Source organism: Chiroxiphia lanceolata, chromosome 15 (genome assembly GCF_009829145.1).
Source record: "Chiroxiphia lanceolata isolate bChiLan1 chromosome 15, bChiLan1.pri, whole genome shotgun sequence".
In the NCBI taxonomy this organism is placed as follows: Eukaryota; Metazoa; Chordata; class Aves; order Passeriformes; family Pipridae; genus Chiroxiphia; species Chiroxiphia lanceolata.
Window position 1 is genome coordinate 8,809,661 of NC_045651.1, and position 25,153 is coordinate 8,834,813.

At 41.5% G+C, this 25,153-nt stretch overlaps 1 protein-coding gene across 8 annotated transcripts in view; it reads left to right on the top strand.

The window, feature by feature from the left end:
* Positions 1-1,142: 1,142 nt before the first annotated feature.
* Positions 1,143-25,153, top strand: part of CSNK1A1 (casein kinase 1 alpha 1) — a 36,438-nt gene continuing 12,427 nt past the window's right edge. For 5 of the 8 annotated variants that reach the window (XM_032702681.1, XM_032702682.1, XM_032702684.1 and 2 more), the window contains exons 1-7: positions 1,143-1,662; positions 2,390-2,496; positions 14,089-14,215; positions 15,940-16,038; positions 18,437-18,520; positions 21,087-21,226; positions 24,234-24,312. In XM_032702681.1, the coding sequence (XP_032558572.1) occupies positions 1,540-1,662; positions 2,390-2,496; positions 14,089-14,215; positions 15,940-16,038; positions 18,437-18,520; positions 21,087-21,226; positions 24,234-24,312 (759 nt within the window). In that variant the 5' untranslated portion in view covers positions 1,143-1,539. The remainder of the gene's footprint in view (positions 1,663-2,389; positions 2,497-14,088; positions 14,216-15,939; positions 16,039-18,436; positions 18,521-21,086; positions 21,227-24,233; positions 24,313-25,153) is intronic. The other 3 variants (XM_032702683.1, XM_032702687.1, XM_032702688.1) reach the window with 1 other exon arrangement.

The following is a 25,153-nucleotide window of genomic DNA, read 5'->3' on the forward strand; positions in this document are numbered from 1 at the left end:
GACATGGGGAAGGAGAGGAGATGGATGTCATGGCCACGTGAGGGTGGGGACTGCGGGGCCAGGAGATGTGGCTGTGACAGGTGTTTCTGATCACAGTGTCATCCTTGTCTGAGTGTCACAGCCTCCTCGGGCTTCTCCTGGACTCACCTGGACTGATAAACCCCAGGCCCTGCAGTGCCCAAGCAGGTGCAGGCTGGAGGTCCGAGGGATGAATCGGTCATGGCAGGCGGAGCAGGGAAGGGTAATGAAGCAGATGTTGTGTGTGCACAGGAGCATGGATGGCTCAGCCCCGCGACCCGCCGGGCTGAGTCGTCAGATTGTGGATTTCACAGAGTCACAGAATGGCTGGGGTTGAAAGGGGCCTCTGGAGGTCACCCCATCCAACCCGCCTGCCCAGCCAGGGTCACCTGGAGCAGGTGGCACAGGAATGTGTCCAGGTGGGTGTTGAATGTCTCCGGAGAGGGAGAGTCCATGACCTCCCTGAGCAGCTGTTCCAGTGCTCTGCCACCCTCATGGAAAGAATCTCAGAATCACTGAGGTTGGAAAAGACCTCTGAGGTCACCACCGATCACCACCTTGTTGACCAGACTATGGCACCATGTCCAGCCTTTCCCTAAACGCCTCCATGGAAAGAAACTACTCTGTATTTATTTACACACAATTAATTATTTATATACATTTATTTATATAGACACATTTATTTATACACAAGCCAGCCCATTAACACACACAGAGGTCGGGGTCCAGGGCTCGAGAAGAACAGCCCCATAGAAGAGGTGGACAGCATGTCACGGTGGCGGCTGACCCAGGGCCACCCGCACTCCCTGCCAAGGATCCCCAAGCGCTGAGGGACCCGTGCCCGGGTGAGCAGCGCTGACTCCTCAGACACCTCACATCCCCGGCCCCCTACCCCATCCCACCGCCTGCCCCTTTAAGGCCGAGTGAGGGCACGTCTGCTCCTCTCCTCCCTCTTCCGCCCGGACTCTGGGTGCGGAGCTGTGCGCACGCGCGCACCCGCCGAGCGCCCAATCGCCGCGCCCGGTTGGTGAGGGGGTCACGGAGCGAGGGCTGTGATTGGCGCAGCGCAGCGAGGGGGGCGTGGTTTGTGAGGCCCCGCCCCGTCCCGCTCCCAGCGCGCCCCGCGCGGTGAAGAAGCGGCGGCCGCGCGCCGGGGGCATTTTGTGTCGGCGGCGGCGGCTCAGGCACAAGATGGCGGCGGCGGCCGAGTGAGGGGCCGGCGGCCGCCGCGACCCCGAGAGTGCCCCCTTCTCCCCCGCTATTCCCCCCGCCTTTACAAAGCACCTCGCGGGCCGCTTTTCGTCTTTCTGGAGGGCGCCGAGAGCAGGGGAGCGGGGCAGAGCCGCGCAGGGGGGGCGCCCGCCCGAGGGGCCCGGCTGGAGCTGAGAGCAAGGACCGTCCTTGGCTGCGCCGCTCTCCCCCCCCTCCCCTCCCTGGCCCCTTTCCCCTTCTCGGGGGCAGCTGTAGAGGCCTCATTGTCCCGCCGAGCCGGCCGGGAGGGCCTGAGAGCCGCCTCTCGCTATGGCGAGCAGCAGCGGCTCCAAGGCCGAGTTCATTGTCGGAGGCAAATACAAGCTGGTGCGGAAGATCGGGTCAGGCTCCTTCGGGGACATCTACCTGGCGATCAACATCACCAACGGGGAGGTAAGGGCCGCTCGCATTCCTCAGCCGCTCGGGACCAGCCCTGGCCTCTCCGAGCTCCCCCTGCCCCCGGCTGTGCCCCCCATGTCCTCGGGGAAGGGGGCGAGGTGCGGACCCGCCGTTGGGGGACCAACCCCCAGCCCCCCGAGGGTCCTCACCCTTCCCCTTGGGTCTTCACCCACCCCCGAGGGTCTACACGCTCTCGGGAGCGTAGGGAGAGGAAAACCTCCATTGTGGGAAAACATATTTAAACGAATTTTGTGCCTTATGAACGGCCACAGTCGTCCCTCGCCCGCCATTGATCTACTCCCCATTTGCCTTAGCTGGGGAACACTTTGTATCTGGTTTCATCAACACGAATAGAAACAAAGAAGATTCCCCTGTTTCTCCAGCTTTTTCTTTGTTGTTTTTTTTTTCTTTTCTTTCTCCCCCTCACGACTCTTAAGCTGTAAAGAAGAAACACCCACGTATGTTCTTCCTCACTTAAATGGTTCTGAAGACTCCACATCTCCAGCTCAATTGCATGACCTGGGATGGATATTTATGTTACAACTCATCGCGATATGGATTTTATTTGAAGACGCGACAAAATGCAGCACGTCGAGCTCCGCAAAAAAAATAAATAAATATATACCTCAGAGCGTTGTGTGGGGAGTGTTGAAGTGCTTTGGCCCTTAAACCTCAGTGTTTGGTAGACACTGCCCTGACTTCTTGTTCCCTCTCACTGCAGGAAGTTGCTGTGAAGTTAGAGTCTCAGAAGGCTCGGCATCCCCAGCTGCTGTATGAAAGCAAATTGTACAAGATCCTGCAGGGAGGAGTTGGCATCCCACATATACGGTAGGAATCGTCCATGTATGCCAGTGACTTTTCTCTGTGTTAGTACGACTTTTTTTTTTTTTTCTGTCTTGCTTTTTAGGGTGTATAGTTAGTAGTTACATACTTTTTAGTGTGAGATAGGGCAGCTCCATGAAAAGGAAATTTATCTGTGAGGGATTGGGCTGATGGGGAGGAAAATGCTCCGTTCCAAGCTCTCTAACTCGCTGGTTCCTCCCCACTGGTCGCTGTCTTTATCGTACGTACTGTGCTTTGAAAGTGAGATATCCAGCAGTCCCTGAGCCGTGAGAAATTCTTATAGTGATTAGAACAAAGTGTGAGGAGGCTGTTTCTCCGAGACCCCGTGTTCCAGCTGAGGCCGGGAGTTGGGAGCCGGCCCTGGAAATGGCTGCTTTCTTTTGTTGCCTTTTTTTTTTTTTTTTTTTTTTTTTTTTTGTTCCAACATGTCTTCCTGCTCTGCTCAGAAAATGGCGGATGGACGTGATTAACCCTCCCCCTTCTCCTGTTGGGACAAGGGACGTGCTCGGGCTTGTGTCTTTTCCTTTCATAGTTATGAGCCGCGAGCCTTGAGACTGCGGAGAACCTGGAGCAAGAATGAAATGGCAGCTCCTTTCTGGTGCCCGCAACAGATGCGTCACCAGGGTTTCCCGCACGGTTAAAGTGCCAGGATTAATCCGTCCCAATTGGTCATTATGCGGCTCCTCATTTCCTATTCCATCAGGAACTTTCAGTAGGGTTTAATAATTCCCTGATCTGGGAGAAAAATTCTGGCGCAGGACTCCAGGAGGAGTTATTCCTCGTGGGATTATTGAGGTGTTATCCTGGGTTCGTGCCCAGCTCCTGGATCTGGACATCAGAATAGTTACATGAAACTTCAGTTTTCTCCAGAAAGACTTTGTACAAGTTGTTCTTTTTTTGAATCTTTGTTAATAATTATTTTCAAAGTTAGTATTTCTTCCTTTTGCACAATGGCATAAAGGACTTTTGTTCGTTTAGCTGCAGAAACTGTTTCAGTTCATGTTTGTGTCAAACTATGGATTCCATTTCATTTAACCCTTCCTGACTTCGGACATGCACCTGGATCAGTCGTGGCATTTGTGGCTATTTTAAAGTTATAAAGATGACGTAGTCAAGATTCTGTATTATTTTCAACAGAGCATAGAACAAATCTGCATTTCTGAGGTTAATAGCTCCCTCCTCCTTCCCCTAAAACACAACTGGCTCTGATCCTGAGCCAGAGGAGATTCTGTTGTCCTGGCCATCTGTCCTCATTTACTACAGCCTTTTGCAGGGATACAATAAACATACCTGAATTAAACAGAATACTTGCAGCTTCAGCAGAGTTGGTGATGCGAAAACAGATGTAGTCTTTCTTCTAGACTACAATTCCCTTCTTTTCTCAAACGTGGGTGCCTTTATTTCACAACTGGAAGAATAGGAATCGCGTTTTGGAAAGGTCTCACGGTATAGTTACATGCTAAAACAGGGATAACTGGGAAAACAGCCAGAGCAAGGAGATATCAGGTGTTTCATTGCAAAACTGGAAAAACAGGCATCTTTAAACTACTTTTTTTAAAAGTAAATGACTGTTTGGTGTTATAATGAGGCCTAATTTGCAAATTTTTTGACTTTTCCATGTAACAGAAGTGAAATGCTATTTATTTCCTTGTATTTGGTTGAAATGCCCTTTGAAATACTGAAGGTAATCTTACATGCTGAAAAACTTGCTTCTTAAGATGACTGCTGTAGTTGAAGCTAGTTTTCTTTCATTTGTATTTGATGTTCTTGTAACTCCCAAAAATAATACAAGGTTACAAAGAATTAATAAGAATGAACCACTGAGGCAGCACTCAAATTGATTCATAGACTCATTGTGCTGAAGGTGTGTAATGTATTGGATAATGGCAGTCAGTCCCTTCCAGGTTCTCACAGTGTTAATCTTTGTAATATTTTTCTAAAAAAGTGTCTTTTAGGAAATTTTTGAAAATGCCCTTTTTGTTTTCAGAAGCAGCATTAATTTTAAATCTGTTTGTATGTGCGAGATGCTGCTTGACAGCTTCTTTGGGCTGCTGTTCCTGGTTGTCTTCTTGCTGTATGACAGCTGGTGATGTTTGAGGAAATCTAAACCAGTGTTCCTAGGTTTACTTTCTGTAAGAGGAAGCTGAGCAAGGGACTCAGCACAGTTCTTGTGTCAAGTGTTAAAATGTTCTGTGTTTAGTAGAAATAGAATCCGTGGTGCTCTGTATCCAAGTCAGTGTATTACTTGGTACTTAGGTCACTTTGCATATGTCATTGATAATCCATGTGCCACCATTGTTTTATAATAATATGCTGTCACGTTGGAATAAGCTGTTCCTGCCTCAGTGTATTCAGAAGGATGAATCAAACTGAAGGAAAACCAATACATTTGTTAAAATTTCTGTAATGTGACACCTTTAAACAAAAGCAGCACAAAGAGATAATTTGATAGAAAATTAACAAATCATTCTAAGCTTTTCCCATTACCATTTACTTTATAAATGAACTCAGCAGTACTTTTACCTCAGCGCTGCACATCTTGGACACAGAGGCAGAGTTTCCTATTCCTCAGTTAGGAATGAGGGACGACTTCTGTGTTTTTCACGTACTTAAGTGATGAAGTGGCCAAGATCAGCTTCCTGGAAGTTGCATTATGTGACTTTGCCTCACTCGAGTGGTCTCTGCTGTGGTTTTGTGACTCACAAAGCTGAAATAATAGGTGAGTTGTACATTGCTCATTCATTTTGGGCTCCTGTTCTTAAAACTGAGTTCTACCCTTTAGATGTCATTAGAAGTTCTTAGAAATTATAAGGTCACAAGTTACCTAGAACCAAGCCATTTTTTTTATAGCCTTTAAGGTTGATTTGATAGACTTTCTGGCTGATTTTAAAACAGTTAATGAAAAAACATCTGAGTTTTGGAGTTAAAAGTTTTATATTGCTTCTGTGGGGTCAGGGGTGAACCTTCACCCGTGTGGGGGGGTGAACAGGGGACCTTGGTACTTAATTCCACTGTAACAGAACATGTTGTTTGCACAGAAAATAACTATAAATGAGGTTGGAATGTTCTTTGAATATTCTCTGAATATTCCAAACCCTCTTAGATTTGCTAATCTTTTGAGTTTGTTTCTTATTGTTGTGTCCTGGAAGAGTAGCAAAGTTTCTGAACTTGTCTCTGAAGTTTCACAAAACCTTCCATAAATACTCCACAGATTTTTAAAGCTGCGGGTTGTTCTTGATGTACAAATTTTGGTTAATTATTACCTTAATTTTTCACAAAAGACTCTTGAGCCGAGCTTAACGTTGTAACAATCTGATCTGCCTTTAGGACACAATGCACAGCCCCAGCATTCTGCTGGGCTTACTCTCATTGTTCTCACTCGTCAGCTGTCCTTTGCTTTTTTCCTCTGTTTTTCAGTGACAAAGCATTTTGAGCTGTAATCTTGTTAACTGGGCACTGATCCTATTAGTTTGGACTCTCTACCTTTATTCCCGAATTCCTAGTTCTGGCTTGGAGGAATGCAGCAGAGTGTGTTTTGATTTTGGATGTTTGTTCACAGTGTAACTGTAAAACACTCTTGACAAAAGCAATTATTCAAATTACTTTTGACAGCCACCCTCGATTTTTTTGCCATTTATGGTGTTTATCAGCTATTTCTCACATCCTCGAGGAAGATTAGCTTTAAATACTCTTTCAGATGTGCATTTAAAAAGTGGACTTCAGACTTCTGACAGTATCATGGGATAACCTGTTTTTGTTATCAGTTTTAAACGGAAAACAGCTCTGCTGGAACCAGTTGTGGCTGGTGAGGCATTAGAATTGTTGCACTTAACAGGAAGAAAGACTAGTGAGTGTGAAAAAGAGATTGCATGTGGTTTTGCTTGAAAGTTAATCGAGGTGATATTTGAGTTTAGTTATTTGTAAGTTTAAAAACAAACAAAAAAAAAATACTTAGTGGTGTTTTTTCCAGATATTCTCTTGCAAACTGAACAAATTATTCTCCACATTTCTGAATTTTTCAGTGCAGTACTTAGAAATATTTTGATGTTGTGAAGTTCTCAATTGAGTTGAGAAATCTTAAAGTTTCTGGCAAAAAAAAATGTATAAAAGAATCTACAGTTTTTGTGCTTCTGGTTGCTTACTGCCATGCTGCTGAATAATTATTAATAACAGAATCGTCCCTTATTCATCTTCACTAAATAGTACATATAATGGAAAACTGTGGTCAAGTTTGGTAATCTTAAGAGATGTTCTCACAACCGATTTTGCTTTAAGCACTTGTAATCGTGATCTTTTAGCAGTGCTTAAAAGCCTGTATATATACCTCTCAAACACCTTCATTTTAAAGTGTTTTCACAGTAACTTCCTGCAGCATAAAAAAACGCAGAGCAAGCCACCAAAAAAAGCCCCAAACCACCACCAGAAAAACAGAAAAATACCCATGAAACCCACAAACAACCCCACCCCTCAAACAGAAATGAGAAGGAAGGTTCTATCAGTACAGCCTCCTATTATAACTTTCTAATATTACTAAAGGCTGCATATTGAAGGGTAGAACCACTCTGGTAGATAAGGAGAAGCCTCTAGTTCTTGTAGCTCGAAATAAAATGGAAACTAGTATTTTAAATGACTACCTAAAGTGCCTCTACTAAGCAAGTAAATGTATTTAAAAAAAAAAATCTATTTCCTGTTTTCTAACAACCTTAACTTCTGTCTTAATTGGCCTTTGTGGACTCTGTAGAAGCATCCAGGAGAGGTCACAGTTTGAAAGGAAATGGAGCTGTCTTATTTTAATTTTTATTTTTTCTCCTTGCCTTAAATGAGCCTTTGCAGTTTCAGGTCAGTGTTACTCCTGTTTGAAACAGCAGAGGTAACACTAAAACACTCTTTTTCCTCAGCAGTGTGTCTTGTCCCCACTGTGGATTAATGGCTCACCTTCTGAACTGAATTGAAACTTCTGACTTTTGCAGGAGAAACTTGACTCCTCACTTCCTACCAGGTGCTAGTGTACCTTATTAAACAGCTCCACAAAACAGCGAGTCAGCTGCATGTTTGCAACATAAAACTGGGCAGATGAAAGCACCTTATTGCTGAGGAGAGGAGTTGTGCTGACATACTTGATGTGTTCATATTGCTCTCAGAACTGTACAAAAAGTGATACAGAATTTTATTTATAGAGTGTATCCAACTCCATAGCGTAGGGTGTTCATGGCTGTGTCTTTATTTAGTACTTGGGTGGCCTAATTCATGCTCTCCATGGCAACTAACGTTAGGTGACATCTGCTAAGTATTCCACTTCAGTATTTCAGTCATGCCATATTATGCTCATTTATATTACTCCTAGCTGGCTAACAGTTAAGTGCTTTTCCAGTTTCAGGGGAGATAAGTTAGAAATATAAAATATGTGTCAATTTAGACATGAGTCTTTGACGGATTACCTTTCTTTTATGTGTTGCTTCAGTGTCAAAGACTGAAGTTAGTGTATTTTTACAGACATGATATACTTTCCAGTTTGTCTGCAACGTCATTATTTGTCAGGAGATGTCTGTGCTGAGCAGTCTAGAACATGAGAGCAGAAAGGACCACTTTGGTCCAAATCCAGCACCTGTTTTGGGCAGTGGGCTATTCTTTCTGTGAATCAGTCAGGTGCAACATCAAAACTTTCTAGGCCAGCAGGGCAGTGCTCATGGTTGTGTTGTTGGGCAGAGAGAGCTGCTGTACCTAAACATAATGGTTGTACTTGAGCGATTTTATTTGTTAATAACCTTCTCCCTCTTCCTGTCCTCCTGTATGTATAAAGAATAGTTGCATAACTCTGTAACTGCCTTGCTGAACTGTTTAAATACATGATTGCACAGGTCACCACCTTCTCATTTTTCTTGAGGTCTCTTTTCTGTCCTTGTTGAGGTTTGGGTTTCCTTTCCTCAATGTTTGTGACAGAGCTTGCAGCACTGATCCCAATTACTTCAGTTTCTGCTTAGAACAGCTGCACTTTTACTGCTCAGGATTACTTGGTATTTTTCGGTGATATCAGAGCTCTGTGATTATAGGGAGGTCAGTGTTGTCTCTTTAGTCACACCATCTGACTAATGCCTTGTTCAGAGACTTTTGTATAAATGACTTACGGCTTGCAGAACTGGGATACAGTTCCAGAGTGTTCATCAGTTCAGTGTCATTTGGTTTTCTGTAGGATGTCTGAATCCTTTGTGTTCATGAGGCCTTCCAGACTGGCATGTTCCCCTCATGTGCCTGCTGACTTGTCAAACTTGCTAATTAGGTGATCTCAGGTAATTCTAGTAGTTAAGTTCTTTCCCGCTTTCCTGTTCACTGTACATTTTTGTTCTAACAGCTTTTTTATCCACCTTAGTTCTGATAATCTCCGTTTTTGTCACATGAATTCTTCCACTTGTTGCTGGGAAACTAATTACATAGGACTACACAGAGTAATCATAGGGTCACATACCATAATTTATGAAAGTGGCAAAAGTTTATGTGGTGTCAAAGAAGTCAAAATCACCCTTTTTGTAATGTGAGCATCAAGGTTTCTGGAAGTGTAAAGGTTTGAGTTTAAATATTCAAGTGTTAGAAGCATTGCACTTCCCTGCAGTGAGGCACCAGGGGATATTTCTTGTCTCACAAAAGCATGACCTCCTGCAGTTCTGTTTGTAATTCCAGGTTGCCACAGTATCCACTGGAATAGTCAGTGATGGAGTTGACAGAAACCTTTAGTGGAGGATGGGCTGCCTGGCAAAGCAGGTGTTGATCGAGGAGAGCTTTTATTGAGTTGGAACAAAATAGTCTTGTCACACTTGCTCTGGTGGTGAGAAGAGTTTCTTGACACTGAGCTCATGTTCTGTTGTTTTTTTATATGATATACTATATTACATATATTAATACACAACATTATATATTGAATTTTTATATTTTATATTATAACCTGTAGGCAAAGTGAGGTGCCATTATGCTCATAGTGCCTTTACTACCTTCATGGTTTCTGAATGCTGGGAATTGGGGTTTCTTCACCAGTGACTAACAACTGTCATTTAGCAAGTCAGTTAATTTAGTTCATCTTGATCTGAATTTGATTTTTTTTTATGTGAATCTTCTGAATCCTTTTATTTATCGCTAGACCTGTCACACATCTTTGGTAATTGTGCTGGGTTTTAATTACTAGTACCAGTGTAGTGGATGAAACTTCTGGTTATCAACTAAAATTGTGTAAGTGGCACAGTAGTCACATTGAGCCTGTGCCTGCATTCTGTTTGCCCTTCACCCACCTTTCTTTGCTTGTTGACCTATTTCTGACCCTTCCAGAGGAGGATACACTAGATGTGAAGAAAATACTGTAGTAACTAAATAAAATATTTTTGTAGTTAAATAAAAAACACAAACCAAACTATTAACAAACACTTTCTCAAACATTTCTTTTGTTCTTGACATTATTTACCAAATAAACAGTTGCTGAAATGGACATTATAGTATTTTTGAAAGATGCAGCTCTGAAAGCGCAGAAGGATTTTAAGTTCGGGGAGACCTGACTACAGTATTTGCCACCAAGTAGTAGATGTGCTTCAAGACTTCACTTGCTTGTCTCAAGATTGGTTAAGAGAATCAAAAAAACCACCCCCTGTGAGTTAAAGTGAACATCCACTTATGTGATCTGGCATCATACCTGTTGTATATTATTTGGAAACCAAGCAAACCACTGTGTCACGTGACTTAGTTGTTCACTAGGACTACAATACTGAGATGCAAAAGGTTAGAGAATTTCTGCTGCCTGCATGTGCTGGGACCGTAGATCAGCCTCTGAAACCACGTGATTTGGAAGCTTGTTGACGTGGCAGGTGTTGGTCTTTCACATCAGAGAAGTCACTGAAGTCAAATGAAGGTCTCTGTGCTCAGCCTTGAACCATGCTCTGATAGCTTCATAAAGGGTATTTACTGCGTTCTGAGTGATCTGGAGTCATTTGATAAGTAGCTTTAAACGGAGGAGGGAAGGGAGAGTGACGAAGCATTTTCCTGCCTGTGAGCTTGGGCACACCTTGGCAGATGAGTATGGACCAGGGTTCCTAACAGCTGTGTCAGGTGTTCCAGTGTGACACTGCCAGTTAAAGGGTAAACTGAACTATTCCTCATAATTCCGTCCTGTGAATGTTTTGTGTAAAGGAAATATTCCTAATGGGATGTAAAGCACTGTGAGAATCAATTAGAGAAATAATGAATTTTCCTAGTCTAATAAATTAGCTTCTCTTTTTGAAATAATCCATTTTATGTAAGTCTGCCAAACCCAAAGTGAGCTCTCAAGTAGTTAAATCTCTTGCTCCTGCTTTTCTCTCCCCTCCAAAACTCTCCCTGTTTAAATGTGTTGCTGCTGTTGCTTCCTCAACTTCAGTATGAGAGAGTGGACTTCCAAATGTGTGTGGGGAAAAAAAAGGTCCATGGAGTCCCTTATAGGGACATGTGTGTTCTGAAATAGCAGTGTCATCTAATAATTGCCCAGGGCTTTGTATGGATCATTCCCTTGGTAGTTCACTGCAAGTTTCCTTCCTGATGCAGTATTAGGAGTTTCAAGATTTCTCTTTGGGACACCAGCTTTTACATATCATAATATCCAACTTTTCTCAAGAAGAGACAAGACTTTGCTGTTTTTACACTCACAGCTGCCAGTAGTAGCAGTTCCTAGATTTCGAATGGACATGATGTAGCCTTACTTTTTAATCCCATTTTCCCTGGAAATGTTCCAAGGGAAATGAAAACTTACTTGGAGTGTTAGCAAAGTAAATAAAACACAAGTTACTCCAATACTCCGGAAGAAGTTCCAGTTGCCAGTAGTGAAATGAATAGGTGCCACAGTCTTCTGTGAGGAACTACAGGCAGGTAATAATGAAAATGAAATGTTAAGCTCTTCTGTCTTATTTCTTTATCTTGCAGAGCTGAATATGCTTTCCACCAGTGCAGAATGATCAGGAGATTAAAATTTTCTTGTGCCTATGTAGGACAAATGGAGGTTGTGCAATCAACCTGAATTACTGCACTTAACTCAGCAGACAGATCCCTGTAGAGGAACCAAAGGCTTTTTAAACTGTACCTCCCAGGGTGGGCTTACTTTGCATCAGCTCCACTTTTTCTGTGATGCTGTAACTAAATTTTCTTAGCTCAGTTGAAAGCTGATCTTTGATCCTTTTCCCTTACACGGTATCTCTTGGGCCCTGAACCATTACTGTGCTGAACAATTACACTCAGCATCTGACTTGGATTTCCATTTCTTGAAAAAAAATTCTATTTAGATCTTGATTTACTACTTGGAATGCTTCAGTTTAGCTCTTTACTCTCCAGACTTTTTCCTAAACAAACCTAAATTTCATGGGACAGACTCCCTAGGCAGGTAACTTGGTCCAGGTTTTATTATTCCAGATGACCATAATGTTTTGTTTTCAGCTGTGACCTGTGGAGCTGTTTAGAGGGCAGTGTCAAAAGCTGTTTACATTGGTGACTTCGATAGGAACCAAGAAGTAGATTTGTAGGCCTCATTAATAATTCTTGAACTGAAGCTGGTCATTAAGAACTTCTCTCCACAGTATCTCATTTTGACGCTCCATCTTCCAGATTTTAAATTCTCTACTTGGTTGCTCTTGCAGTTGAAAGTAGCTGCTGATCACTCCTTAGGAAGGGTCTAGGCAGGCAGGTCTTCTTAAAATACATAAGTTTCATGGCTTGATATCAGGCTGCAGTGTAAATATTAACCTTTTTTTTGATATTACAAATAATACCATCAGCATTTGTTCCTAGTTGAGTCACTGGTAAGTTTGGGGTCTTTTTGTGCATTGTCGTACATTCAGTGAATTTTTAGAAGGCAAAAACTGATAAATAGCACTTACAGCCTTGGTATGGTCATTAACATGTTGGAGGAAAACTGTTCTGTTGACATTCGGTTTGAATGAGTGCTTGCAAAATATGTATTTTCTGCCTCTCATTTTGATGTAGGGAATGAATAAAGGTCCTAGATTGATCTGTAAAACAAAGAGTGTGAGCCACATATATAACTTTTATCAAGTTTATAACAATGCAGCATGAAGTGCATGGTTTCTGCTAGAATCCTGACAGTGGGAAGATACAGACCTGAAACAAATCCAAATATAGAATCTTTTCTCTGTGCTTTGTAAACATTTTACTTTACTACCCCAACTAAGCTTGGAATCCTATGGGTACCAAGGAATTTGTTGACTTTATCAGTGGTAACTATTTTCATGTTAGACATCTATGCATTAGTCTACTGGAGTCGTTTCCTAAAGTGGAAATACAGTGTCTATACAGATGTTTAAGTCACAGATGCTACTTTGAGCTGAATCCTGATTTTTTTTTTTATTTTTTTTTTTTTTTTAATCTGAATGCTCTTATTATGAGGCGCAGTCTTGATGTATCTTGTCTGTGCCACTGTTGTTGGAAACTTCAGTTCTCTTCCAGGAGGGAGCTAATCAGTGTCTTATCCCTGGGCTACTGGCACTAGACCCTTGTTATAAGGACTAGGTGCTTAGCAAAGGCAAAATTGCAGCCTTTTGATCAATAAGGTGTCATGTCAGCATTATAAACAGCTTTTCATACAACTGTCACTTAACTGGGGATTTGGAACATGCAGAAGGACTGGAGAGGAGAATGTTCAAGTTCTGTCTTTCAGTGCCCATTTAAAATATGGAAATTCACAGCTGAGATGGGCTGGAGTGAAGGCTGTAACTCCAGGTCTTCTCAGTCAGTTTAGGTGGTGAGATACTACCCCCCAGTTGCACATACAAAGCAGTGCTAGCAGTGCTAGACATGGATTGCAAAGAAAAATAAGCATGGAAGGACTTCTGCTTGTCCTCACAGCATTGGCGACCTTTATTTTATGCTCAAAATTGATATATCAGGCACTTAAAGGTGAATATCAGAGTCTGGCTGCAATTAGTGTTTTGTTACATATGTATTTTGCTTTTATGGCACTTAAGTGCTTTTGCCTTTATCATGTTGAAAATATAATGAAGAGCCTTTATATTCTACTTAATTGGACAGTAGAACTTGATTGCCATTTTTTTAATTTGGAAATAAATTAAGGCATAGTATATGAGTTAACTGCATGAGCTGCTTTGGTTTGAGCAGAGAACTGAAACCTGAAAACAAAGCCGAAAGCATGTAAAGATGGTTCTGTGAAGTGAAATGATGCAGGAAACAATGAGTGTAAGGTGTCCTGCAGATGAGTTTCAGTCCAGCTGTTGTACATACACCTCAGGACACTGGCACGTAATGGCTGCTGCTTTGCTTGCATTTTGGTTCTGCTGTTTGGTATTTCAGTTGCCAAAGCCTAGTAGTGGTTTTTCTTGAGGGCGAATTAAATGTGCACACGCACACTGGCCAGCTTGTGTATTCTGGTTTGTGCTCAGACTTCTGTTTCCAGGAAAAATAAGACGCTGCTGGCCTTAGTTTCTCGTTAGCTTTTCAAGACTGAACTTTAGTCAACCATGTGCCCTTGCAGCCAGGAGGGCTGGTGGTATCCTGGGCTGCATTAGGATTCCTGCTAATGCTGGATCATTTTCTTTGTTGCAGGTGGTATGGTCAAGAAAAGGACTACAATGTTCTAGTCATGGATCTTCTTGGGCCCAGCCTGGAAGACCTCTTCAACTTCTGTTCTCGCAGGTTTACGATGAAAACAGTACTTATGCTAGCAGACCAGGTATGTACAGCCTTGCTGGGAGGAAGACAAAAACCCCAAGGGATTTTGTGCGATGTTGTTCTTTTTAAATGGGTTAAATAATGTCTAATGCAGAGTTTTATTCATCGAAGTGAACACTTGATCTATATAGGACAAAATAATGGTGGTTTCTGTGAGCCCTGGCCTACAAAATGTGCATAGTGGGAGGACAGTGCAGCTACCAGCTCCTTCATCTGCAGACCCAACAAGGGTAACTTTGTTAAGGTATCAAGACTAATAAGGGTGGATTAACTCCCAGTATCAGCCATGGAGGTAGAAGGTCTGAAGCAGTCTCCAGTTACGGTCTGATTCAGTGGGACCTGTTACGTGTTGGCCAGCTGTGGGGACATGTGGGGTTTGTTCTTACTGACTGTCCCTGTGCACTCACACTCTCCTGTAACTTCTAGGACCAGACCATGAGCTAATAAATACTGTCTTGCTTGTTTGGTCCTCAAAGACCAGTTCTTAAAGCTGTTAGTGGAGATGCCACTCCTCAGACTTAATCAAGGCTTCTAAAACTGAAGTCTTAAGCCTTTTTTTCTAGCAGTTGATACTTTTCCAACTTCTTCATGAGAATACAGCATTTCAAATGGGCAGCCATATTTATTTCTTGCTACTTAATGAGTAGCTTGATTGTGCTGCTTCAGCTCCTTGAAAAGCAGTGAGTGTTTCTGGAGTTGAATTTTCAATGGTAGTTTAAATTTCATCTAATATTACGTAATTGATGTCAGTACCAAGCTGTCACTTGGCCAGATGCTCGTAGAATCCCAGGCTCTTGGCCAAGGAAGCTCATGGCATTTGTATGGAGACAAGGGGTCAGCTGTCCCTGTTCTCAGCTGCCCCAAGAGAGTGGTGTGCTTGCTTTGGAGAGCCACTTGCCTGCTCACTTAGCTCTAGTCTGGGTGTTCCAGCATCTCCAGGGAATCTGTGAGGATTTTGTGCAGTATTCCTTCGGGTGACAAACACTAATTCTTTGTCACCTGGGAAACATAGAGGGAACGTGTGATATCGGTGCTCACAGCTGGTTTTTAGGGCATAGTCCAGTAGAGCAGCTGTCAGGGTCACTATGTAGCAATTCAGGTGGTTAAAGGCTGCAGGCAGAGCGTGTGAGGAGCTGGGAAGCTGTGCCACATAACCCATGTGACCCCTGTGCTGGGCTCGCACAGGAGGTGGTGTGACCCCGTCTGATGATGCAGATGTTCCAGAGTTCCTCTGCGGCTCCACTGCTGACAGATATTCCAGGATCACAGTAGCCTAGATATGACAGGATGGGCCACAATCAAGTTGTTACTTGCTCCATGAAAACTTACCTGGAAAAGTGACGTTCGATGATAAATGAATAACCAGATGAATGAGTAACTGGGGTGGGGGAGGGAATGAGCTTTAAAATTGTCTTGTGTTTGAAGTAAGAGAAAGAAATGGTTCTTTAATGGGATGCTATAGTTAGAAACATGAACTTCAGTATCTGGGAAATAGTTCAGATATTTCATCTGCCAGTTGCTAACCAAGGTTATGGAATTTTAACATATAAGAAAGATAAATTTATTTGAACAATATTTAAAAAAAAATGGTTTTCATTAAGCAAATACAGAAACTGAAGTTGCACGGGAAGGTAACACTAAAAACTTATGTTTTCATTGGAGGTTTAAGTGAATTGTGTTCTCTCATTGAAATCTTATGTGTTTTGTTGCTGGTTTTTTTTACAGATGATCAGTAGAATTGAATATGTGCACACAAAGAATTTTATACACAGAGACATTAAACCAGATAACTTCCTAATGGGTATTGGGCGTCACTGTAATAAGGTTAGTCTAAAGCTCTTTGTTTAAAAATCCAAAGAGAATGCCTGTGTGATTTGATTCAAGCTGCACAACTTTTGTAAAATTGATTGCTAAAACTTATGTTTTGGATGCTAAACCACAGTTCTTTGAGGTGAGAACTTGGTTTTTTTGGTACCCACTTCTGAATGCAGTGGCATACATGTGGGTCTCTTGACTCATCTAGATGATTTCTGGACTTGCAACAAGATTGTAAACTAACCCTATAGAATACTTAGCTACTCCTTTCACTGCTGGAGTTTTGTTATTGACATGACTGTTGTACTAGAATTTTTTTCCTCAATAATAAAGTCAAATCTTATCTTTGGCTTTGGGCCTGACTTCTGGGATGAAAACAATTTGTGCCAACGTGGGAGCTCCTGACCCACCAGTCATCAAGGCATTAAATCTTGCAATGACAGACTGGTAAAGAGAACACTTCGTCCATCGGAATTGTGGATAAGATTAAGACTCAACATTTAGATGCCTTTATAAATAAAAGAAATTATGCAAATATGTTGATGGAAAACTGTTAAGCTATAAAGTACTTGAATATGTTGTACGACAAACTTTTTTAAAATTTACTTTGTGGGGGGAAAAAAAAAAGCTGGGGGGGCGGGCTGAGGTTGTTGCACTTTTGGGGCTGGGTAAACATAGTCAGAAGTGCATGTTTCCTGTTGAAAATCTTACATAGAGGACAACTTTTTATTTTTAGTTTTCTTGAGTGAAATATGCTTAACCCTGCAATTGATATGTCGAGCTCGGGCAGACAGGCAGCATTGGCAATGCATTAAGCATGCTACTGAATAGCAATTAACTTCAGGACAAATGTATGTGATCAAGCTGTTTATTGGAAGCAAGATTCCCACTTATCTTCTCTATATGCCATCTGAGAATGTCTCATCTCTTTAGGCACTACTAGTATTAAAAATGTTTACCTTTGTTTGCCTGTATGAATGCCAACTTCAGGGCCATGAACATTAGAAGGGGAAAGCTTGAATAACATGAGATAACAGCTTTTGTCTGAAGAGGTGCAATGCACTGAGTGTTTAGATACAACCATTGTTGGAAAAGTTTGTAATTTCAGCTGAAAGACAGTCTTTATGTAATCTTGTTGCTGTTAAACTTTGCTTGTTCCCAAGTTTCATACTTTCACTCTGTACAGCTCTATTTTTCTCTGCTGTGTTGAGCAGTTAGGCTCCTTAGTTTTCTGGCATGACTTATAGTATAACTTGAAAACTTTTATTTTTGTTTTTTCCTAGTTTTCTGATTTCCAATTGTTCTTTTTTGGGCCATTTTTCTATACTTTTGCACAGTCATGCTAGGTTGGCATTACTGCACTGTAGTTCATCTTCGTGTGGATTAATGGCCTAGAAATTGCTGCTGTGCTTACTTTAGAAGAGGAACACATTAGATTTGCATCAACTGAAACAAAGTACAAAATTACCTGTAAACCATTATATTTTTTTCCCCATTAGTAGCTTAGTTAGGGAGTCACACAATGATATGGTGGTAAAACACTGTGGGCATGGGCTTCATTTATGTTTCAGGGGGTTAGAAATTAGGGAGATAGTTCCTGATCCAAGTGCAAATTGATAGTTTTACAGAGCAAAATGAGGAATAGTTTACTTCAGTTTGGAAACAAGTGCTTTATCTAAGAAACACTTGCCACCATACAGTATTTGATGTTTCTTTTTCTAACTAAGTACAGTTTTGGGGTTTTTAGAGATGACTATACACAGTTTAAAGAAAATCAGCCACAGAGTCTAGAATAGCATGGTAATCTTGTTCCAGTAGCTTCCTGTCAGTTATATTTTAAAAAAATTATATTGATTTTTTTCCAAATTCCAATTTGGTGATTGGGAGAAATTTTGCTCCCACCTTAAAAGATGAATTTCCAGCTCTGCTAGTAATAAGCCCTGCATGCTTATGAAAGTAAACTTTAAGGTGACTAAATGCCTTCTACCTCTTCCTTACTGAAGATTTACTTTTTCTAAATGTCTTTTGGGGGAAGGGCAGTTTGTGGAACCAAAGGCTGCTTTTGTAAGCAAAAACTTTAATTTCCTTTTTTAATAGAGCCAAATGTCACCATTGCTATCCCTGGTCAAGGCAGTGCCATTTTGGAGCGGCTCACAGTTGAAATTTACTTTGTCACATCTTTCAAATTTTCTCCTTGGAAAAAAAAAAAATAATAATAACGATGATAATAAAAAAAAGATGGAAATATACATAGTTTTTTTGAAAACTACAGTGCTTGGTGGAAGAAGGATGGCATTTGGCTACCCTGTTCTTTCTCGAACGCCTCGGTGTTGCCTGTCTGCGCCGGCCAATGTTGCAATGTAAGCAATACTGTTTGATGCACTGCCACCCTCTATTGTTTGTTCAGTGTTTAGAATCTCCAGTGGGGAAGAGGAAAAGAAGCATGACTGTTAGTACTTCTCAGGACCCATCTTTCTCAGGATTAAACCAGGTCTGAACTGTCTCCTATTCCAACCTCAACCCCAAATTCATGTGCTTTATTTTGGTTTTGGTTTTTTTTTTTTTTTCCATTTTTTTTTTGTTTTGGTTTTTGTTTTTCTGGAGAATGTAGATCTTGCAAAAGCACCTCTTATGTTGGCATTATTCAGACATACTTGGCAAACATGTAACATTACTAAGATGTTTTCCTGTGGCGCTTGTTTAAATTGTGGAATTGTTTCTGAACTTTGATAGGGCTAAATGTGCGTGCTTGATTTCAGGTGCAGGTTTGATTTTTGGCCTTTAAAACTCAAAGGCAATCTACTGAATGTGTTGAAGGATAGACATGCCACCCTGGTGAAATATCAGGGCTCCTGCTTGCCTTCCCGAAGGGTTCCTGCAATGTCTGTGGATGCACGTGGAAAAATTCTGTTATTGCTTCAGCCAGACTCCTTCCTGTACAGTGTTTGTTCAAAATCTCCCCAAATGTGTAATGAAGACTAATATTTTCATCCATTGTGGTCCTAAAATGAAACTAGTCCAACAAGTTGTGTCTTAGAGAAGCATGAGCTTATCTTGTAGTGTTAAATGTGGTGTTTCTTCTCTTTAAAAGAAGATGAATTGGATAGAAAGGAAGACATACGCCAGTTGATAGCAGGACAGCTGGAAATTGCTGAATATGAATCATAGCTGAGGAGTTTGGTCATAGAATTGTTCCATAGCTTTCCACAATAGTCTCCATGGATTAAATCCCAGGCAGATAGCTGCTGTACACAAGCTGACAGCCTTCTGTTGTCTGCTTCTGAAACTTTCTTATCAGAGGCAGAGACTTTGATCTACTTCTCTAGTTGCTCTTGGCAAAAATTGTGCCCTAATTCTCCAGTTTCCTGCTGATAGTGCAACAAACAGAGTTAAGGTGGTACGAGGTTATCTGCGGGAATACGTCTGTTCCTGCTGACTGGCATCAGGATGCTCTGTGCTCCTCCAAACTGGGCTGTGTCTTCTGATTTAATTCTTACTCCTTTGCCTTCCACCCATCTGGAGGGAAATACAGAATCATCTTAAGCGGGGGAACAGATTAAACCTCCCCAGGGAAATTGGTGCTGTAAAATAATACCCAGTTATTTGACTGGCATAAACCAGGTCTGTGTTCTGGACCAAATCAGTAAATAAGGGATTGCGTTTGAGCTCAGACTTTGCTTCTACAGAAGTCACATTTGCAGTGTTGTAATCACATAAAACTTTGCACTGTCTGCTTTGGGAGTTCCGTATCAGAACTGCTGTGCCTTGTGTTTTCATATAAATCATGGCAAGACTTCAACCCCAGGTTTTCTGCTCCAACACCAGTAGTTAAGAGGTTTTTAGCTTCTCTTCTCCCTGTCTAGACTACTGTCGTCTTACACCAGAATTCTAAAACATAGCTACTGTGTAATTCAGAAACTTTCAGTATCCTGGATACTTCTGTGTTGAGTGTCACTTTGTAATTCACAGCACTTCCAGTGTGCCAGAGTAACTCTTTGTTGCAGCCTTGGTACACCTACATATAGTCTCCAGTTTGCTTTTAAAGCTGCATCTTCTGTTCTCTAATCAGCTTTAAGCTGATACTGAGTTGCTTTTACTGAGACTTTATTGAACCTTAAATGTCTTCTTTCCCTCACATCCTTGCCCCACTCAAGTTACTTTTGCAGCATTCATCAGTCTGTAGGGGTTGTAGTCCTTGATCCTGTAGCATTAATCCAGACTTGGATTCAGGAGCTCATGATGTGGAGCTTGAAGACTAATGCTAATTTGAAACGTTCCTTAGGTACTTCTGCCTCAGCTTTTTTTTGCCTAGTCCTGAAATCTTGTGAGAAGGTACTGTCTGGATTAACCCTTTTATGTGGGCTGGCTGTCAGCTCACTGATAGCACACACTCGGGTGTTGCTAAATATCAAATCATTGGGCAAGCTTGGTTATTAAAAACCCAGATTGGCTTCAATTATGAGGCTTCAGCTTCCTGGCTGTTGCAAAATCATTAGTGACTGTCATGCTGCTGTGATAGTGTCTTGGCAGTCTTACTGAGCTGAGAGCAAGATGTCTTGTTTGCTGTTGAAGGTTTTGGCCTTGGTGCTCTGCAAAATGGTCACTGTTCTTTGAGACAGAAGGTTGCAGGATGTGCATCATGTGCATTAAGCTGCTGAGCTGCCATTAACTCTGTGTGTGTGACCTGCTCCAGTGCCAGTGGGGTTCCTGGTGTGCTTTCACTGTGCCAGTTCCTTCCTCAACTGCACTGTAGTCATCGAGCTCATGTGATAGGAACTGCAATAGTAATATAAAATAATTGTAGAACTAAGCTGCAGATGCTGAGTAGCACAATCTAATCTATTCCAGTGGATTGAGAAAAGGCTTAAACTAATTCACCATTAAGTTTTTAACTGACTAGTTAAAGCTGGTTGCGCCTCTGCACTGTTACTTTGCTTCTTTTAACTGTAGGCTGTTACATTGTCTGGGTGTCTTAAAATGTAGCTAATGCTCACTGAAAGAAATTGGGAATTTCTTGAATTGTATAGGAATATAACCTATTTTCATTTTTCTTTAAGTTATTCCTTATTGACTTTGGTTTGGCCAAAAAGTACCGGGACAACAGGACAAGGCAACACATACCATACAGAGAAGACAAAAATCTCACTGGCACAGCTCGATACGCCAGCATCAATGCACATCTTGGCATTGAGCAGAGGTGAGTGCAGTGTTCATGCTGTGCTTGGGAGGCTGCAAGGTGATCTCTGTAAGCTTCTCAAGTGTCTGAACTAATTTTATATAAATAAGGGTATCCACCCTTTTGTAAGTGTTTTTCTTTTTGGCTGCCTGTGCAAGGGTAGGGGAAAAATCCAAGCACCTCATTTGCTTCTTGAAGAGACTCTGTGTCTTGCAGACATGAGGTGGACACTGTGCATACTGTTTTGGCTTTTTAAAGGCTAAGGCATACTTTGATGTGGATATGTTGGAGGACCTTCACAAAGGTGTACTTTGCTGATGTGTTGGTACCTGTTGACACCACTGTTGCCTGGCTTGAGATGGCTTTCTGTAACTAGAGTGTTCTAAAGCTGATGTCTTGTTTTCTCACTCTCTTCAAGTCAGTTAACTATTATTTCTCCTTTTGCCTGCAAACAAGACTTAAATATCTCCATTTACGCCGTATTTTAGTTTCTGGTATAGTCAAAGTCATGTGTCTGAATGTATGTATGCATGTGTGTGTGTGTCTGTGTGTGTATATATATGTTTGAGCTTTGCTTAATCATAAACACGTTTTTATCATCTAGATCAAAAACATACTGCTCCTTCAGTATCCCAGCAGTGGTTCAGTGGAGAGAGCACTCTGAGTTGGTTGGAAGTGTTAGGTACTGAAGAGATATTAAAGAAATGGCTCTCTTCTCTTCCTTACCTATGTGCCTAAATATTCTAATATAAAAGTGTAATACTGTGGCTTTACCACATGATGCTGAGGTCACTTGTTTGGTTAAAACTTCATGAATGTCTGTGACTCTGACCTTCATTTTAATCAAGATGGGAACAACAGAATTTCTAGTGGTCAACTTCAGCAGAACATGCAATCCACAAATACTTGGTGCTTTAAAATGTTCCATGTTCTTCTTTGCTTTAATTTCCTTAAGGGTATTTTATTGCCTGTCAGTGTCATTATTTAAGCCTACTTGACATGTGGGTCAAGGAGAGTAAATGACAGGTGTAATTTCTGAAGTAAGTGCATTTCATAGATCCCAAGCAGCTCTGGTAAGGGAATAGCTGTGCAAGCACCTGAGACTGAAGGAGGGATTTGCAAAGGGTTGTTGCTTTTGAATTTAATTGGAGTCTTACAGCATATCTGCTGGTAATGGGAAATCTGTTATGATTAGAAACCTAACTTGGTACGTGCTAAAAGCTGCTAAACTGTCTAGATCAAGCTAGTGGTGAGACAAGTAATAAATTCCTGCAATCAGGAGAAACCAGTTCTGAAATTCATGGCAGAATATTACAGCTGTTAGTCCTGTGCTTTTATCTGTTGCAGAACATGTTTTCCTGTAGGTAGTGACGGCTGCGCTCAAGGAGCTGTTTGCTGTGTTATCTGTTTTAGTAATGGAGAGTGTTATCCTGTTTTCCAAAGCCTGAAAATCACTTCTATCAGTATATGCTCAAATTTAATGTACCCCTTAGCGATGTGCAAAACTAAATGTTTCCTACAACAGAATCATGACATTAAACCTTGAAACAATGAGCTGGATGGGGGATGGAAACTATTCACGCCTTTGTTTCTGAATTTATCACTGCCTCCTAAGGAAACGTAATTTTATGTCATGGCCCCATACAGGTTCCATGAATCCTGTTGATGATTAAAATCTGCAATTCTAATAGAATTAGCAAGTTTTGCAGGCTGGAGTTTGTGGTCTCAGTATAATTTCTCGTCCCTCTGTCTTTGTCTGTGGTTTCATGTTGCAGCTGAGATGATCTCAGAGCGAGCTGCTGTCGAGGGGAGAGAACCAATCCTCTCTTCCCTGACCCATTAGTGCTTTTTTGGCCTTGTGATAAAAGCTTTAGAGAGCCAAGGTGATCTTCTGGGATAGCTTCCTGAACTCGTTCCCCAAAGGGTTAGAGAGTTGACTCACCATTTAAATCCTTTTATTGCAGATCTGGATGGCAGAGCAGCAGCAATATCCACCAGATTCTCTCCATAAGGGAGCTGGGAGGAGAAAAATAAGTTATTTTTCTGTCTCATGTTAAATAGATGTCAGCTGCAGAGGGGCAGTCAGGAGGAATCTGATTTTACCACAACTGGGAAGAGGCAACTTTGCCAAGAGGGAAAAAAGTCATGGAGTGTGTTTTCCACTTCAGTGAACTGTACTAGTCTTAGCACTCATGAAAGCTGTGTAGCAAAGTACAGTGGTATTCACGGGGCTGACGTGGGGATCTGGAGCATGTGCAGAAAACATTTGAAACCTTTACATGAGAGTTGGTGTGCAAGTTCTCAGTGAAGTCTCTGGATGGGTCACTTTGGAGTTCTCCAACTGCCCCAAAACAGGCCTCTTATGGGAAGAAAGCAGAGGCACCTCTCAGATTGATACATGCACTTTCAATATTGCTTGTTTTTTAAAAAAAACAAACAAAAAAAAAACCAACCAAACAGAAACAAACAAACAAACAAAACCCCCAAACAAGCAAAACAAAACAAACAAACAAACAAAACAAACCAGAAAATTCAGAGTTTTTTCACAGAAGTGAAGGAAGGAGCCCCCTTTTGGGGCTGGATGTTCAGAATTGATCCCAGACTGAGACAAGGTTCAGGGAAAAATCTTCATTAAGGAAGTGGTGCATTCCATGGTTCCTACAAGAAAAACTTCCATTTCTATCCAAGCTACTTTATAAAGCAGGAAAGACATTTAATTTTTCTTTAATTTTCCAAAGTTTTTCTTTCCCAAATTAATGTAACTGCAGATGAAAAGAACACACAATACTTACTGAGTATTCCTTGCTTGAAAAATGAATAGGATCCCCTTCTGCTGGGGAAGACTTTTTACAGTGGAATCGTGAGCACATCAGTTTTTTAGCTGTACTAGAAAGAGATCTTTGCATCAAAGCTTAGATTTTATCCCTCAATTATTTTTTAATTTAAATTTTTGAACGCTTGCACTATTTGGAATAAAGTGTGAAATGCCAGAATTTGTAATTCATTGTGGTTTTCCTCTTTTCTGCAGTCGTCGGGATGACATGGAGTCTCTAGGCTATGTATTGATGTACTTTAACAGAACCAGTCTGCCTTGGCAAGGATTAAAGGTAAGTTGTGTTGCTTTTTTTTTTTTCTCCCCCCACCTTGCCTTTTTGCTTTTCGTTTTTTTTCATGTTTGGGTATCATGCTTCTGTCTGCTGATCAGGATAGGTGGGTTTATATAATGTTCAGCTTCAGTTATACAAAGCAGCTTTTCCCAAAGCATGATATTTATAGAATGTGGATTCTGCCTCTTGCGCAGCAGGCAAAATGTGCATTGTTTGATTGTCTCAAAATTTATGCTAAACAATAGCTTACGTCATCTTTGCCAATTATTATTGTCCTGTTGTAGTCTGAGTCCCTTCTGGGAAATAGAAAATAACATTTGTTAGTGGCTTTTTGAATTGCTGTAGAGAGCATGGAAATAATCTCTTGCGTGGCAAGTTCAGCCTCAGTGGTATCTTCAGTCCAGGTTATGGCACCACTGAGTGATTATTGGCTGCAACAGGCTTGTTCCAGTATTTCCATGTATGGGAGCCAACTACAAGCATGGCAGATATTTCTGTTATATAGACCTCAGTGATTTATTTCCTCGTTTTAATTGTTTTTCTTCCTCCATATGAGAGTTTTGTAGCTCCAGTGGTGTTGCAGCTGCAAGTTTTCTAAAAAGGCAGCAGCTTGTGAGACACTGGAACTCTTCAGCTGCAAATGAATGTAACGGGTGCTTACTGAAACACCAGGCAGCCCTGAATGGGGCACTGAGTGGGAATTAATACAAATTTGGCAAATGTAAATGCAAGTCTGGTCTGTTTAATGGACAAAAGCAGCAGCTAGAGCTACACGAGCTGTGCCATGTGATGGAAGCATTAGACTGCGACAAATGGTATTAAACTGTGTCCAAATCTTAAT